We start from the raw sequence: 18456 nt of genomic DNA on the forward strand, positions 1-18456 counted from the left end.
GAACGATCGTGTCGTTATCTGTATGTACAGGATCGGTGCTATACGATCGTTCGCAGATATCGTGCAGGATCGTTCGTCTACCAACGATAATAATTGGAAGTGTGTACGTAGCTTTATATACAGATATGTTTTTTCATTAACTCATAAAGCAAGTTGAAGGAGCTTAGGTAGAACTCGTACACCCTCTAGATCACGGAAGCCCCAGGCAGCGAGACTGAACCACTTGAGCTGCTATAAACCTAAGTCTCTGTGGCTCATCCAAAGGAAGTGACCTCGCTGTGTCACCAAGCTTCACCCATCCTCATTTAGAATACAATTCGGTTTTAAAAATAGTGTTTGAGCAGGGTGTGCTCTTCTTAACTCCCAGTCTTCTCATCTGATCCTATCACTGTGAAAAATGGTCTTTTGTTTAGATTCTATTGTGTACCATTAAACAGAAGAGTCTGCGATGGAGGGAAATGATGAAATATTTGTATCTTTGCTCACGCCAAGTCACTGTTCAGGAAATTTTTCAAATCCTAATTATTGTAGTTTAGTCTTTAATTTGTTCTTTTAATGATGTGGATCTGACAGGAATAGGTGGGAGAGGAGTTCTTGCTTCCTTCTCTTCCTTGGCCAAGCCGTGTTGCTTGAAAGAAACTCATTTCACCCCTAGGCAATTCACACTCTGTAGTTAATAATATTAGTTTATAAAATATAGTATAGGTAGTGGTAACCTTGACTTCAAAATGGTTATCAGATAGATTTTTAGATAGGGAGCAGAACTGTATATGCAAATTTTGACTTTTCCAGCAAATAGTAATGCTGCCCTCGCAGCTCCCCAACCCTATCATTGGTCATTGTGGTTACTTATAGACCTTATACACATTAAAACACCTTATGTAAAGCTATGCACACATGTTAGATGACTGATCAGGAACCACTGCTGTTCACTGCTATGGTGGCTCAGTGGTTAGCACTCTTGCCTTTGCAGTGCTGGGTCCCAGGTTTGAATCTCATTCAGGACACTATCTGCATGGAGTTTGCAGGTTCTTCCTGTGTCCGGTTTCGTCCCACATTCCAAAAACATGGAGTTAGGTTAATTGGCTTCTCCCCAAAATTGACCTTAGACTGTGTTAACGACATATGACTGAGGTAGGTACATTAGATTGTGAGCCCCTTTAAGAGACAGATAGTGACATGACTATAAACTCTGTACAGCGCTGCGTAATATGTTGGTGCTATATAAATACTGTACAATAATAGAGAACCGCACAGTGGGGTGTCACTTCCTCATCCTTTGCACCTTCCTTCTCCATAGAACAGAATGGAGCTGTGTCTGTAGCTCTTGTTCATACATAAATCACAATTCTCTGATGTCCATCAGTCGTCTGTACACTGTTTGCAGGTTTTATAGAGATATTAAAAATAATAAATCGTGAATATTTGTACTTGATCCTTTTTTTTTTTTTTGGTAGGTTAATTTTACCCATATATTTACTTTTTGTTTCACTTTTGCTGTAGCATAAAATAATACTACAGTAATTTCAGAAAAAAACTTACAACCCTTTCTTCTGTATAGTCCTATTTAAAAAAAAAATATGGACCTGCTTGTGTAGATTTACAGATTATTTTGTTTCTATTCATATACCGACTCTCTGTATCTCTGTAGTAAAGAAAAAAAACCATCTGGACAAATAGAAAACGTGAATTTCCCTGTTACAGGCATAGAAAGCAAATACAGGTAGTCCCTGGGTTACATACGAGACAGGGACTGTAGCTTTGTCCTTAAGTTGAATTTGTATGTAAGTCAGAACATGTACATTATTTTAATAATTAGGCAGTGTGGTGTCAGTTAAAATCCTGTATAAAAATCCTCACTGTGAGGTAATCAGAAACAAAGCAAAAAAAAAAAAAAACATTATGGAGCCAGGGCATTAACTTCTAGAGCAAGCTGTGCTTTGATATGCAAAAAAGAAACAACTACAGAGTTTGTCTTGGTCATTTAAGGATTTACAAGAGGTTGCAGAAGAGTGAAAGACTTCTTCTGCAAGTCAAGCAAACCCCTCCCCCCAACAAGCCTCCACCCTGCACAGGAACCAGCAGGGAAATCCCGTTTGTATCTAGGAGTTGTCTGTATGTCGAATGTCCTTAACTCGAGGTCTACCTGTAAGATATAGCTCCCTTATGGCTCTATCCAACATATTAAAATATGTTTTGAAAGTCTTTTTACAATTTTAGGTACTCGGTGGCGGTTTATTTTTATAGGGTATTGTTTCTCAACCAGGGGTCTGTGGATTCCTAGAGTTATTCAGGAGTTTGCGGGAGGTTCCTTGAGCAATGAGCAACCTGTGCCTCTCAAGTCAGTTTGTTACCCCAATGATTTTTTTGGCTATCTGTGAGGGTGACATTTTTCCCATCGGCCAATAATATAAGAGGCATTCTTCCTACTGACCACCATGCCAATGTAAGGTGAGCTGAGGATATACTAGTGTAATATGTTGACACTATTATAGAAAGGATTCCCTGAGAACCTGAAAGTTATTTCAAGGGGTTCCCCTATGTTAAGGAAGTCAGGAAACACTGCTATTGGCTATACACATTCTAATAGTACCCTGAACCAAATAGATTGTAGGATTCTCTAAAGCACACCACTCCACGGGTGCATATTCACCATACCTTGTGTTTAAACAAACTTGCATTTTATAGGGAAAGATTTTGTAGGCATCAACACATTCTCACTGACTTTCCATTTCCTTCCCCTTCTTGACTCCGTCTTCTCTTGATCTGCAGTGTGAAGAATCCGGTGTCTAATAGTAATTTAAGCGGTGATGTATGTTATTACGCTGCGTTTATCAATGTAGCTTCCTTAGTGTGGAGAAGAAGCGGGTCCATACATTGAGGAGAGCCGTCGATGTTTACATGAAGACTGAAGTGTTTAGAGAACGCTGGCGTAACGCAGACATCACTTGTACGGCTCATTGTTTGCCTCCCATGGAAGGAATAGGCCGGAGTCACAAGGCTGAGCTGTGAAGTGGATCACCCACTGTATTTACTTCCCATTTACAGCTTAACCTTTATGACTCGCATGAGAAAGTTGGGGCAGACAGAAATTTCTGAATAGAAGTAGAAATCTAGGACTATTGAAAACTGGATGCTTATCCAGATAACATTATTATTATTATTATTATTATTATTAAACACATTTAACGCCAACATATTACGCAGCGCCAACATATTACGCAGCGTTGTACATTTAATAGGCGTTGCGATTGACAGACACATACAGACAGTGACACAGGAGGAGGAGAGGACCCTGCCCTGAAGAGCTTATAATCTAGGATGTGGGGGAAGTCTCACACAATAGGAGGGAAGATATGAAATGGTAGGTGAGTAGTGAGGGTTTAGGAGACAGAAGAAGACGGGTAGGCAAGTTGGAAAAGATGGGTTTTGATGGCTTTTTTAAATGAGCATAAAGTAGGAGAAAGCTGAATAGGTCGAGAAAGTCCATTCCAAAGAGTCGGGGCAGCTTCAGAAAAGTCTTGGAGCCATGCTTGTGATGAGGTTATGAGTAAGGAAGTCATTAGTGGGTCATTGGAGGAGCAAAGAGAGCAGCTAGGGGAGTATTTTTCTACCAGGTTGGAATGATAAGTGGGGCTGTGATGTGGACTTTCTTAGGTTTGTTACCGGTGGTCTTTGGCCTTATGTCAATGAGCAGAAAATGCAAAAATGCAAGCAAAATGCACTTTACTTTCAAATTGATTATGTCTGCGCTTGTGATCCGATTAGGATTTCTCTGAACTCATTCAGAGTTCATTACAGTGCTAGGGTTCTACACATGACCAGAAGACTTTCTGTATTTGCATAAATATTTATGCATTAGATTGTCAGCCCCTGCAAGGGACAGGTATTGACATTTCTATGGACTTTGTAAAGTGCTGTGTAATGTGTCGGCACTAAATTAATACTAGTTAATTGTTAAATGTTCTGCTTGTGTTTTCATAGCACTGATTTCCTCCTATATACTGATAAATCATACTGGTAGGTTAATGGTTTCCACCTAAAAATTGATTTAAAGCCCCCTACAGGCATCCAATGAATGTCAGATGATTGTCACTGGAAAGGATCTTTTGAGTTTGTTTCCAATGACAGATGAATGAACAAGTGCTGTACACACATTCTGCTCTATGAAGAGTGGAGGATGAGCAAGTGTCATGCGCTATTTGGGTTGACAAATGACATCATGGAACCATGTTATACATCAGATCACCAAGATGAACACGACCATTTCTCTTAGGTGACTAGTATCGGATGCATGTATAAAGCTATAGACTTTATTAGGATATTAGAGTATGACTATGGTAGGGTCATTACAGTATTCTCACTAGCCCTTTTTAGCCGTGCGCACCACCCAGCATTTTTCAGTAACCACCCGAGTTTTTGGGTGCTTACTGGAAAGTTGGGTCTCAATACTGGGCCGAGCACTCGGCTACAACTACTTCCCACTCAGCTTAAACAAAAAATTCCTGAAAGAATGCTGTATAAGATGATAATAATACAAAGATAAAAATTATAAAAGTTGTTCAGTACCTTCTTAAACCAGCCACATCCTGATTCAGAAATGCCTCTCCTCTGCTAACAATTACAGAATTGGGCATTATCTGTCTGGTGGCAAACAGTGCTATCTTTGCAAAGCTGCTACCAGTCGATTGTAGAGCATCTGACTCCATATGGGTGGTGTTAGAACATCTGCAGATAAATTGCAGCTTCCCAATGGAGAGCGTTGGCAGGGACCAGGCTTTTCTACCTACTCAATAGCTGCTTTTGGGAAGAACAAACTTTTTGGTTTTGATGCACCCAATTGTAAATAACCCGAGATTTTTGTTGGTCTTTGATCATACAATGATTTTGATGTAACTGGAAAGGGGAGGTAAGACAATGAAAATGAAAGTTAGTACTATAACCCCTGTAGAACAGAATTTTTAGTTTTGTAACTTTATTTGGTTTTAACTAAAATATATACTAAGGGCTCTGTTTATAAAGCAGTGAATCTGACATTGACATTTACTTAGATGCTTCTAAACATTTAATAAAGTATTTCAATGACCGTAAACGTTTCTCCACCAGATAATGTTTCTGTGAATGTCAGATTCACTGCTTTTTAAACCGACCCCCTAAGCGAAGTATGAAGACTACCATTACTGACCTCAGAATACCTCTGACTTGAAATACAGACATAAACAGAGTATTCATAGGATAATTATTATGAATTCCAAAATGTTGATGGGCCTTTTTTTACTGGGATGGTGAAACTACTGACGTTTTTTGAATCGGAAAGACAGCTGCACCCAAGCAACTCAATACCTCTGTTCAGATTTCCATTAATGAATCTACCTGTTGATTGGTAGATGGAAAAGGCAATATATAACTGGCCAGTAGATGTCACTGTGATCCTGTCCATTGTCCGCCAGTAGGGCGCATGACCGGTGTTGCCAACATACCATGCAGTGGTGCATTGGTTAGTGCACCAAAAATCGCACCTACACTACATGTACTGCAGAACATCACATTTGTGTTGCAGTGCACTTTTATTATTTATTTCCTTTTGGGCTACTAAATAAAAAATTGAATGTATTTTGCTGTTTAATAACTGGAATAAGTGTTATGTTCTGCTAGAAATTTTTTGATTTAATAACTTTTTTAGTTTTTTTTTTTTTTCCTCTAAAAAATGTAATTGCTTTTTAGCTGAGATCCTGGGATTTCTTAACCTCACTGTGTTATGCATACAGGTTTAATGATAAGTCACGATGATGGGAAGTTTTAAAGTTAATCTGCTTACAGATAGGGGAATGCAAAGGAGATCTGTGACTAGCAACAACATAATCCTTAAACTTGATCTTGTTCATCTGACATTGTCTTTACATCAGAAAACCTCCCTAGTGGGACCTCCTTTCCACTCTGAACCCCATAGCAACTTATTGAGCTGCCATGGCTACTTTTTGTACTATATTTGCAGTAATACTAATTGGGAAAAGCCTTTTACCACTTATAGGTTTTATTCATATGATTTAAACCCCTTTTCCTGTATATGCTCAAAAAGTGTACAATGAAGTTGTAATTTAATCTGTTTACTTAAACTACACCTCCATCTGTCCACACATTACTATGCAATATCACTGCTCTGCAGAAACAGGGCTGTTACCCTATTACAAGAAATAAAGGTATCTATTGGCATGATTGACAGGTAATAAAATGTTACACGTGGGACTCTCTGAAGCAAAAATACCTGTGTAATGCCGGAACAGACTGCATCCTAATTGTATTATTTTTTTTGCCAGAAACCCCCCCCCCCTTTTTTTTTTTTTGAGTGATGTATTGCTATAGCCATAACAGGCATAGCAGGCATATGTTGTATTGATCAGCCACAGCATTGAAAACACCTGTCTGATATTTTGTGGGTCTCCCTTGTGCTCCCACAACATCTCTGACCCATCAAGGCATGGATACTCTGAAGCATCTTGGACGTCAAAATGTCCTCAAAACGTTGCCCCTTCAGGTGTTTCTTCAAATTCGGGAACAGATAATAGTCTGAAGGGGCCAGGTCAGGTGAGTAGGGGGGATGGTGGACCAATTGGAATCCCAGGATGTTCAATTTGGCAGCCACAGCGTTAGATGTGTGCGCAGGTGCATTGTCCTGCAAAAAAAGGATCCCTTTGGTCAACTTTCCACTGCGTTTTGTCTTAATTGCCTCCTTCAGCTGGTCCAGGAGGTTAGCATAATAATGCCTGTGATACTAGAGACCTGAGGTAGGTAGTCCACCAACAGAATACAATCTTTGTCCCAGAAAATGGACGCCTGGTTTCGAAACTTCTTTGGCCATGGGGTCCTGCTGTGGCGCCATTTCTTTGACGGTTCCTTGGTTTCAGGATCATGGATGTGGAGCCATGTTTCATCATCAGTCACTAACCTAGCCAAAAAGTCCTGTGCAGCTTCAAAATGGGCCAGAATGGCTTTGGATGCTTCAACTCGTTCCTTCTTCTGATCACTGTTCAAACATTTTGGCACCCACTTCGCTGAAAACTTGCGCATGTCTAGGATAGTGGTGATAACAAACTTAACACGCTCCCTTGAGATGTCAAGTATCTGGGCTATCTTTTTTGCGGATATTCGGTCGTCAATAATCGGCTCATGGACAGCATCGCAGGTTGCTGGGCCGGTTGAGGGGGCGCCCACTGCGGGGCTCATCTTCAATGGTGACATGCCCAGTCTTAAAATAAGATATCCAGGTATGACAGTGCTGTAGGAAGGACACTTCTCCCCCAGTGTTTGTGACATCTCAGTGTGAATGTCCTTTGCTGACATTCCCTGGAGAAACAAAAACTTCATGACGGCCCGTAACTCCAACGACGTGAAACTTGCTTGTGCCTCCGCTATCACAGCTTCTCACTAAAAGAAAAAACAGTTTTAAGAATCGCAAAGACCTGATATTTGCACAGTTACATACTAAAATATTAGACTGTCATATGCCCCCACACTAATTTTTCTATTTTATCTGGAAGGGGGCAAAGCTGGGAACTTCTCAGCACCCCCTCGTACAACACCTGTTTATTTGTCAATGCTTTGACCCAGTTGTTTAGCCATCACAATCTGGCCTTTGTCAAAATTTTTCTAATCCATACACTTGGCCAGTTTTCTTGCTTCAAGCATATTTCCTTCAAGCAAAACTAAATCTATCGATACTCACTTGTCGCCATTATTTTGTGTATATCTCCATCTATTCCCTTTTTCCTTCCATATCCTGATCTTCAGCAGTCTTAATTGGCGGCGCTGGGATGTTCATTCATTGGGGAGCCCATTAATTTCAAGCATACGCAAGGGAAGCTGAAATTGTTGGGTATCCCTGCCAACAAAGGCTGAGCTGCTCATGCGAAATTTGCCAGCTTGGCGGCGATCAGGCAGAGAAGAAAAGTTATTGTAGAAGGCAAATCACCTGTTCCTTTCTGCAAGGACCTGACTGATCTACACGTTTTCAAAGTGGGACATTAATTCCATTTTCAAGGGCTGTCTGTTCCCTTGCTGTCTATCCCATTACAAGGACACCCTGACAAGAGTTGGGATATGGTAATCAATGGTATTGACTTCACTTGTCAGTTGTTATAATGTTTTGGCTGAACATATGTGTGTGTGTGTGTGTGTGTGTGTGTGTGTGTGTNNNNTATATATATATATATATATATATATATATATATATATATATATATATATATTTTGTGAATCTCCCTTTTTGGCTTTTTCAACTTTTCAACATGCATTAATGCTATTTTTAAATTGTGGAAATCCCTTTGAAAATATTTTCCAGCCCTTGAGATTATTGTGATAAGTCTTAGACATTAAAACAAGCCAGAGAATTTAACTGGTTGTGTCTTACTTATAATTGTTAGTGTTTTGATAAATTTGTCTGACATACAGTTTCATGCATCTTGAATTCCACAAGAAACACAGAGAGAAATTCTCTCACCAAAGTCTGCTATCCATCTAGGTTTCCTTTTTTTCAAATTTAAAAATTTTGTCTGTACCTAGTTCTGGATTTTCAGAGGGTGGTTAGGACTCTTCTAGGATAGGATGTTATTTGGTTCGCTGGTAGGGGAAATTTTTGAAAGCTTAGCTTTGAGGTCAGGGAAAGTCCCAGTAGGAAGTGATACAGAAGAAGCTTTTTTGACTAATAAACATCAGTGTTCAACCAGAAAGCCGGGTGGGAAGAAATTGTAGGTGGGTTAACACCTAGCCGGGTGGTTACTGAAAAGTGCTGGGTGGTGCGCTCGTCTAAAAGGGTTTGGGGGGAACACTGAAGGTAATTGACTTTAAATATAGTTTTTAGTGTTCAAGCAAGGTGGTTGGCATCCCTTGTATTGTGACCCAACTCTTTTTAGTAACCAACTAAAAAAAATAGCTGGGTGGTTACTGAAAAGTGACCAGGTGGCGCATCCAGCTAAAAGGGGCCGGAGGACAACACTGGTTTTGTTTAAAGGAGGATAAGAATTTTCTGTTCGAATGTTCCAATATTTATAGAAAGGGAGCGAATATGTGCAGAATATATATTTATTTCATCTGCGTAAATAGATAAAAGGGTATTTTCCATATTCACAGACCATTGTCATAGGCTGTTCGGCTGAATTATTTGTGCTACTGATAAATGTACAGCAAAAGTTATATGCAACAGTTCTATAGGGAATAAAGAGGGGCAACAATGAGCAGTACCAGTACTAATCATTGTCGCCAGGTGTGAAATGTGCATTTACTGGTTCTTTAAGATCTAACGTTGTGTTCTGAGTGTTGGGGTGGTTGGCAGCCATGCAGGTTCCCTCAATCTTTCAATCCTGAGTTGTGTCAACCTCCTCTTCAGTTCAACTAAGATTATTCGATTATTCACACAACCTTTATTGATTTATAAATAGTATTTCACTTGTTCCGCACCATAAGGTATGCAAAACATTGCAGAAGAAAGCAATGAGCACCTTTTGTTGAATCACTATGTAAAATCTTTATAAACAATATATGTATAAAACAAACTGGTATGTTATTTTTAACAAATTAGATCATTTTTTTTTTATCTTGCAGAATCCTGTTAAAAGCATACCCGATTCACATGAAATCACGCTGCAGCATGGCACAAAAACTGTAAGTAGGATCTTTTGTAAATGTAAATTTGCAAAAAAAAAAAAAATGTTTAGTCTAAAGAGAAGTTAAAACTTAATTGTGTAGATTGTAAGCTCTTCTTCTGGCCAGGGTCCTTTTCCTCTGTATTTGTGTCTGTATCTGTCTGTCATTTGCAACCTCTATTTTATGTACATCATTGCGTAATATGTTGGCCCTATATAAATCATGATTTTTATTATTATTAATAATATTATTATTATTATTATTATTATTATTAATAATAATAATAATAATGATACCCATAAACAAAACGCAGTCTACACTACTTCCAGTAATGGCATTCTGATCTAATCAATGATCTCAAGTGACTATAAAACTTCTTCAGTTCTTGCGCTTTATTAATTATAATATTATGTAATCACCTGCGATCCTTCTTAGATCATTTCTTTCTGTTAACTAAATTCATGGGGCATCATCTAACAGTCTAATAGATCATACAGCTTTGGTTTTGGAAGATGTAGAGAGAGCACTAAAAGTTCAAGCATGCTTCAGGAACAGTGATCTCAGATAAATAAATACAGGTTTGACTGTTCCATCCTTCCATATTTGCCCTTCGAGCCCAAGCTAGCAGGCCTAGAGGGAAAAAGTACAAGTCTGGTCCTGGAAGTTCTTGGTCTTGGTCTTGTTCTTGGTCACATGACCCATTAGGACAAAGCATAGTCTATCATTAGTATACATGTATTTATATAACACCAAGATATTACACAGAATTTTACAAAGTCTATAGTAATATCATTACCTTTTCCTCAAACAAGCTACAATCTATTGTCCCTACCCTAGGTATTTGTCATTAGGGCTCGTTTCTAAGGCCAAGCCATTTACCCTAACTGTATACTTTTGGGACCGGTGTGCCCGAAGGAAACCTACACAAATATGGGGAGATCATACAAACTTCTTGCAGATAGTTTCTTGGTCAAGATTTGAACCCGGGACCTGGGCCAGACTGCTAGCCACTGAACCAGCTATTCCGCCAATATCTTTTATAATACTTACTGGAAATTTTACCATGAACAGCATTACACTTCATGCAACCATACAGCTGCAAGTCCTGCTTTTTTGTTACTTTAATACCCCTCACCTGCCTGCTAAATATCTGGCAATTTATTGAAGTGATTATAACTCTGCAGTTCCATGTTGAAGATTGCATATTTTGCAGTATTGCAGCCTGAGCAGGTTCAGATAGATCCAGCAAAGAAGGGTATCTTTTGTTTCAGCTTAGAACACTGCTTGACATATCCCAGAAGACCGGTAGCCTAAACATTTTAGGATATTTTTACACAATTTCTCTGTTCCAAAAAAAGCCTCATGGATTTGTCTGACATCTTATTCAGTCTACTGGTGCTATTATGGGAGTACTGCATCTTACTTACATACCTCTAATAAAAATAATGTAAAACTCCAGTGTGTAGTCCAATAGTATTTTTTTTTAAGCTATACATGTAATAGAGAAGAGCTATATGTAATTAGTTTCATCAGTGGTAACTGACCCCTAATTATATTGGAGAGATTAAACTATGATTACATTATTATAATTTTTAAACAAGAAAAAAATTAGATTGTGAGCTCCTCTTCAGAACAGTTAGCGGCATAGTTGTGGTTTCTGTGAGGCACTACCTAAGATGTTGGTGCTGTATAAATACCAGGTAATAATATGTGTGTGTCTTTAAAAATTTAGCATTCAGGCTGGTCCTTATTGCAGAAGTAAGGAAAGAAAAAAATTCTTCAAAAGGTATTCTTACCTGACTGATGGCTGTGCATACACAGCCAAGTGTTTCTTGCCAGGCATACCTAGCAATCCTGGCTTTTCCTACGGGTGCCAGGACTGAATAAACTCCCGTGTGCTTGCACAAAAGTTATGTCAATCCAGCCAAAATAAGACAGCCAAAGATCAGAATATGGAAGAAAATAAGGGAGAAAATGGCAGCACCATTGAAGTATTGGGGACAGGACATAAAATTTTGCTATATATTTTTTTATTACAAAAAAAGTATTTAAATACAATTTTATTTGTTTTTTTAAACTTCAAAAATGTCTATTGACCTACGTAAAATCTACTGTGCTCCTGTCTTGGTACTTGGGGCATAATCTATTATGAATGCTGCAGCCAGACTCATCCATCCTTCCCAGCTCTCCTTCCTTTGTAGTTCTCTTCATTGTCTTCCATTTCACCTTAGTTTAAAAATCATCTCCTGTGCTTTACCTTCAAAACCCTCCACAGTTCTTGTGCCACTTATTTTTCTGACTTTATAGAAAAATACTCCCCCAGCCGCTCACTTCGCTCCTCCAATGACCTACTAATGACTTCCTCACTCATAACCTCATCACACGCACGGCTCCAAGACTTTTCTACAGCTGCCCCAACTCTCTGGAATGGTCTTTCTCATCCTATTCGACTTGCACCTACTTTATACTCCTTTAAAAGAGCCCTTAAAACCCATCTTTTCAAACTTGCCTACCCGTCTTCTGTCTTTTAAACCCTCACCCACCAATCCCTATCCCTCCTCCTATTGCATGCTGCTTCCACACCTCTTCAGGCAAGCTCTTCTGGGCAGGGTCCTCTCCTCCTCGTGTGTCAGTCTTGTCATTTCCAACCCCTGTTTATTGTACAGCGCTGCGTAATACATTGGCGCTATATGAATACTGTTTAATAATAATCAACCCAGCTGTCTTTTAATGGGAAAGAAGATTTACCATATACAATGATTTGATTACATGGAAGCACAATTAAATTTTTATTTTTTAATCTGACAAAAAGTTTTCTGACTAAAATTCAATTTTAGTTCAGATATATTACCTTTCATATATTGGGCAGCATGGTGACTCCGTGGCTAGCACTCTGACCTTGTAGTCCTGAGGTTGCAAGTTCCAAACTGAGCTGAGACACTGGGTTAATTTGCTTTTTCCCAAAAACAATTGCCTTAGATTATGTCAGGGACACGCAATTGTGAACTCCTTTGAGGGACACTTAGTGAAATGACCGTGGGCTGTGGAGCCATTTGTAAGAAGTCGGCACTATATAAATATATGGGGATTTTAAACAGCTTTTGCCTTACAGCACTTACACACTTGCAGGAGCAAGACACGGGTCATGAAAGTTCTGTAGACGAAAATTACCTCCTAAATCTTGTGCTTGAAAACTTTGACCCTTAAAAGAGACCTTTTGAAAGTGTCCAGTAGAATGAACCTGAACAGGGCGCTGTGATTAATGTGCCTGCTCTCAGTGACAGATAAAAGGAGGTGACACACAGAGGGCTCTGTTCATGAACTGCAGGAAGAAAGTCTTGCTGTTCCCCTGTGCATTGAGGGATTACTTACAAAAGCACATGGTAGTTATGTGCCAGGCAAGGCAAGCTTTCATGTGTTGATACAACCAAGGAGACTTCATAGGTCACCAATGACAAAACAGCTGGTGCCCAGGGTTGACCTGAGCAATCAGATCTGTTGTAAAGGGGAGCGTTAATCACTGCACAAGATAAGAGCTCACAATATTCAGCATATTAGCATGCAGCTTTGGATATCCACATATTATTATACAGTATTTATTTAGTGCCGACATATTACACAGCACTCCATAGTCATGTCACTAGCTGTCCCTCAAAGGGGCTCACAATCCCTACGATAGTCATATGTCTTTATTACTGTCTAAAGTCAATTTTAGAGGGAAGCCAATTAACCTAACTGCATGTTTTTGGAATGTGGGAGGAAATGAAGTACCCGAAGAAAACACACACAAACTCCATGCAGATAATGTCCTGGCTGAGATTCGAACCTGGGACCAAGCGCTGCTGTACGTTGTTAAGCATTTTGGGTTAATTGCAGCATGATTGCAGGGCTCTGGTAAACATTATAAACCCAAGTTTACAGTTCCTAACTTCTGCCTCAATTTCAATAAGCTTTTCAAGACTTTTCAATTCATCCATGTCTGTGACTGAGTCAGAGTTGGAAATCAGAAGAGCAGCACAAATGCCAGGCGACCTTTTTTGAAGGAGCCCAACAAGAGCAAAATCAGGCTTCTCTCAGCACAGGTTTATTTTAATGGATCACTGCAGGGCGCTCCTGAAAGGAAGTGAACTTCTGGTTCCTTAGAGAGAGTCTCACAATGACAATCATAACTATGCTCATAGGAAAACGTATAGAAGAGCCGAGACAAAGCATGAAGCACCCCTCCGATGGTCCACTTGGCATATTGGTTAGTTGTGGTTGCAACTGGTCTCCTTATATCACCCCTGCATTGTAAAAAAATTTAGGGGGTCTTTTAATTATCTTAAGACATTATCAGGCATCTCAGATATCCAAACATTGTCATATAAGTTGGCATTTTATTTAAACCCAAAGCAAACCTGTCTTTTATCCAGGGCAAAGTTTCCTTTAATCCTTCAAGGAAAAAATACTTTCATTCATTTTTTTTTGCCCCATTCTGTTGCCAAAAGTTCAGAAATTACTGCTATTTACAGGTATAGAGATGCACGACCTAAAAATGAAAGTTTTATGTCTTGCCATTATGGAAAAAAAAATATTCTGCAAGTTACTCCTTGTCACGTGCCCCGCCAAAAACAGCTTAAATGGCACATAATGAGACATTACAGTACCATTATTTCCATAATTGCAATAGCTAATAAGATAAAACAGATTTGTTATATCACACGTTTCTTAGATTGTGCGCTTGTTCAGATCGTGTGGTCTACAAGTCATGGCAAAGATGTAAGGAGCCCACCCAAACGTTTTGTTAATATCTGTGCTAAATAGTGCACTTACAATGTTTGGAAATATCTCTGTTGGAGAGAAGGAACTGCATTTAGTCTAACGCATGGCTAGATAAGATCTTTTCACAAGGTGTTTACCTTTTCTAGTGGAATGACTGAGCGCTGGCGCTGAAATGTTAGACCCACCAACTTTTTTTTTTTTAACTTGATTTAAGTAAGGCCAAGGATAGGTAGATCCCTGGAGCCAGGTCACTAGTGCACCTTACTGATGACAGCAGACATTCATCCTAATAAAATGCAGTCTGGGCTTTAAAAAATGAAGATAGAACTCCCAAATTGAAATACCCACAATATGCATTTTGTATGAATTTGTTTAACCCTAGGGAATATAATGAGCCTGATTTAATAAAGCTCTCAAGAACTGGGTAAGATAGACTATCATGGAAGAACCTGCAAATGGATTTCCTAATAATCATTTGCAATTAGTTGGCAAATGTTTCAGTCCTGGACCAGATACATTGCAAATTTGCTGAATCACACTGATTCTTTCATGATTGTCTATCTTCTCCAGTCTTTGAGAGCTTTAATAAATCTTAAATAAAGTGCAAATGTGTCTATAAGATAGCAATCTGATAAACAGAAATCCTCCAAAACAGAACCCAATGGCAAATACCCTATACTAGTGGCAGCAAAGCCTTTCAGAATTTAGGCTATGAAATGAATAATATAAAGTTGTGTATACAAACAAAACTTTTTTTTTTTTTTAATGTTTTAGATAAGTTTTACCCCTTCCCTACTCTATAATAGTATTTTTTTGCAGTTTGTGTACTTTTGGGGAAACTTTATTTTTCTTCTTGTTGATGTGAAAGGTGATAATCTCCCCAAATTGGGGAAAATTCAATTAACTGAGGGGCAAATTTCAGGGATCACACAAAAAACTTTTGCTGATTGTCTAGACTTCTTCACTCTTTTATAAAACTAAAAAAATAGTTGTAGCTTTTTATTGAGCTCCCAATATGGCTAGATGTCAGGAAATCATTGCTTGGCCAAAAGTCTTTAATAGTTGTCTTTGCTCTCATTTTTATACCAAAGATATGTTGTTGAAAGTTTGTTTTCTTTATTTCAGTTATCTGCTATGGGATTGGACCCTTCTGGGGCACGTCTGGTGACAGGAGGTTACGACTATGATGTGAAATTTTGGGATTTTGCTGGGATGGATGTATCACTACAAGCTTTTCGTTCTCATCAACCATGTGAATGGTAAGAGTCACTAAGGAAAATGCTATTTCAGACTTTGTTCAGTACTGATCACTTATTGAAATTCCTTTCAGATATAGTTACCTTCTACATCCCAAAAATTTACTGGTTGGTTAAATGGCTTTCCCCTTAAAGACTATAACTGTTAAAAACTTTGGATTGTGAGCTTATGTGAAGGATGGTTAGCTTAATTGCAGACATGTGGTAGTTAAACCGCATGCCTGACATCTCCTGGACCAGTAGAGGCAAACTGCACTGTAGGCAGCAAGATTTGCACATGGCTGCAGCTGTAGTCTTCAAACCACAACCGCTTTGGCCAAGGGAGACATTTTACTTTTGAAAGCCAAACCCACAACTGCGTTCAAACAGGTCCCAAATGCTCCAATTCACATGAATGAGAGAGGTTAGTACTGCAGACCGCGGGTCTGATATGGCCCTTAGTAACATAAGTTTGAACTCCGTAAAGTGAGTTAATATATTATTAGTTATTATATATAATATATATGTAATTCTAAGGAAAGACACATATATAAGATAATGTAATGAGAACAAAAATATCTATTTGTACAAAAATTACGCTGCACAATAACAAAAACATAAATTTAGTTTTGAAAAAAACTGTTTCAAGTTTTTTTTTTTTTTTTCTGGTCCAATTCATTCCTTTTTTTTATATATTATTTGTGAACAATTTAAATTATGTTCACAGTATAGTGATTTAGGGAATGTATCCAAGGCTGCGGGTGGCAGGGCATGTGTAACACTAGATGGCATAGAGTACAGTTTACTGTTCAGAGACTGCTATCAATTAGACTCATGCTGGGGACCTCCCTGTTTGGAATAAGTGATTGATGGAGGCCGAACATTGGTGTACCATTTATTCATGTGTCCCCTACCACAGCTTCTCACACAGCTTAATAATATAACATAGAAAAGTTCTGTCTGGCCATGCTGCCGTGTATTGTGTTGAATTTTTAACGTGAGCTTGGACAAAAAAAAAAAGAAAAAGAAACGCACATTAAAAAATTGTTTTCTACGTGTTGTGTTGCAAGTTGCATAAAGAGGCACAAGTTGCATGTTTGGCTTTTGACCTTTAAATACACCACAATGGATTTAAAAACCTCCAATAACATGCAGGATATTGGAAGGAAGGCTGGTCACATTACATTGTTGGCTTCTCCCAGATTTCTTTTTCATTTATTTAGAATGCAGATTTGTAAAGCACTGCTGTGCTTTATACATGTTTATTTTATTATTGCAGCAGTGCAAGGCTGTACTGCTTTACAAATGTAAGTTAACAAATACGTTTTCAAATTTACCCGGAGTGAGCAGGCCCATAATGTGTAAAGCAGTAGGTTAACATAAGTGCCTGCCCTTTTTGATGCATCCTCATAGTGCACCTGCATTGTAATTAAAAATACTGAATATGCAAAGCATGGTAACTTACATGCTTAGCAGACTGTGCTGCTGTGAATTATTCCTTAAGCTGATTACTTGCATCTATATGCTGTGTGTAAAATGTATGAATATATAGCAAGAGTCATCCTTTCATTTTGGAATTATTAAATTGTTAACAAAAGGATTCAAAATATCTACATTACAGGAACTAATTCTCTGTGCCTGGACTGCAAGGAATAGTTCTGTGGCTAGTTTTCCTCCCATTTTTTTCTTCACAGCTGCTCTATGAACAAGTTGTTTTCTGAACCTACACAAAAGTACACAGCAGGAAGGGTGGAAGATGACCTATTTTTTATTAATATACAGTATTTGAGATTTCAACCTAGGACCGAGCGCTGCAAAGAGTGCTAACTTCTGAGCAACCGTGTTGCCCACAACCAAACCTCAAAATTTTGACCTTAGCAAATAACACATAAGGACCCATGCCCAGACTGGGGTTTTAATTGAAAGGTGTTTTTTTTTTAATTTTTTTTTTGGGTTGTTGGCAAAATACCAGATTTACATACTAGTATACATAAAGCATGAACAGATTTGTTGAACATAATTACTATACATTTTTAAAATCTGTAGCAGAGTACAGGAGTACAATGACATCAATCAGTCCATTTAGGCAACAAACTGTGGTAACATGTTTGGGATTCCAAAAAAAGTCCTAGTTGACCAACTTGTGTAAATCCTTGTATGTTGTGGCAAAAGGGAGTAAATGTACTCCTAAGTGTATTAGTAAAGATCTTCATTTAGAAGATGGTGAACATGAGAACTCTGGTTTCAGAGGGATTCTTTTCAAGGCAGTAAAAATTATTATTATTATTATTAATAAACAGGATTTATATAGCGCCTACATATTACGCAGTGCTGTACATTAAATAGGGAATTCCTTGAATTCGCCAGAACCAGTGTTCTCCCCGGCTCCTTTTAGCTAAGCACACCACCGGGCACATTTTAGTAATCACCTGGCTGTTTTTGGGTGGTTACTGAATAGTTACAATACAGGGGCTGTCGTCTGCCTAAAGTTTCTTCCCATCCACCTTAAATAGATTTCTGGGTTGAGCACTAAGGACCATGAGGTGGGGGATAAGGGGTCACTTTCATTAAAGTTGTCATTACCCCAGTGCTGACAGAGGCATAAGCCATATGTGTTGTCTTCCCTTGTAGTAGAGTATATGGCATACCACAAAAACCCCACTTTTCCAATAATTTCTATTAGTCTGGGCATAGGTCTTTATATCTCATTTGCTCTTGTTTTCTGAACATATCTGTACTGTTCTGAAACATAAAATACCAAGGAGAATTCCATAACTCAACCTGTTCCAGCATACATAGAAGCAACATGCCGTACCAGATA

The 18456-nt window shown here is 38.6% G+C and overlaps 1 protein-coding gene across 1 annotated transcript in view; it reads left to right on the top strand.

Annotated features, from left to right (window-relative positions):
- The window catches only part of WDR70 (WD repeat domain 70), a 181728-nt gene that overhangs the window by 21564 nt on the left and 141708 nt on the right, over positions 1 to 18456 (top strand). The window contains exons 6-7 of the mRNA XM_072416611.1: positions 9598 to 9657; positions 15526 to 15659. Coding sequence (XP_072272712.1) covers positions 9598 to 9657; positions 15526 to 15659 — 194 coding nt within the window. The remainder of the gene's footprint in view (positions 1 to 9597; positions 9658 to 15525; positions 15660 to 18456) is intronic.

The sequence above is a fragment of the Pyxicephalus adspersus genome, chromosome 6 (assembly GCF_032062135.1).
Source record: "Pyxicephalus adspersus chromosome 6, UCB_Pads_2.0, whole genome shotgun sequence".
Taxonomy (NCBI): Eukaryota; Metazoa; Chordata; class Amphibia; order Anura; family Pyxicephalidae; genus Pyxicephalus; species Pyxicephalus adspersus.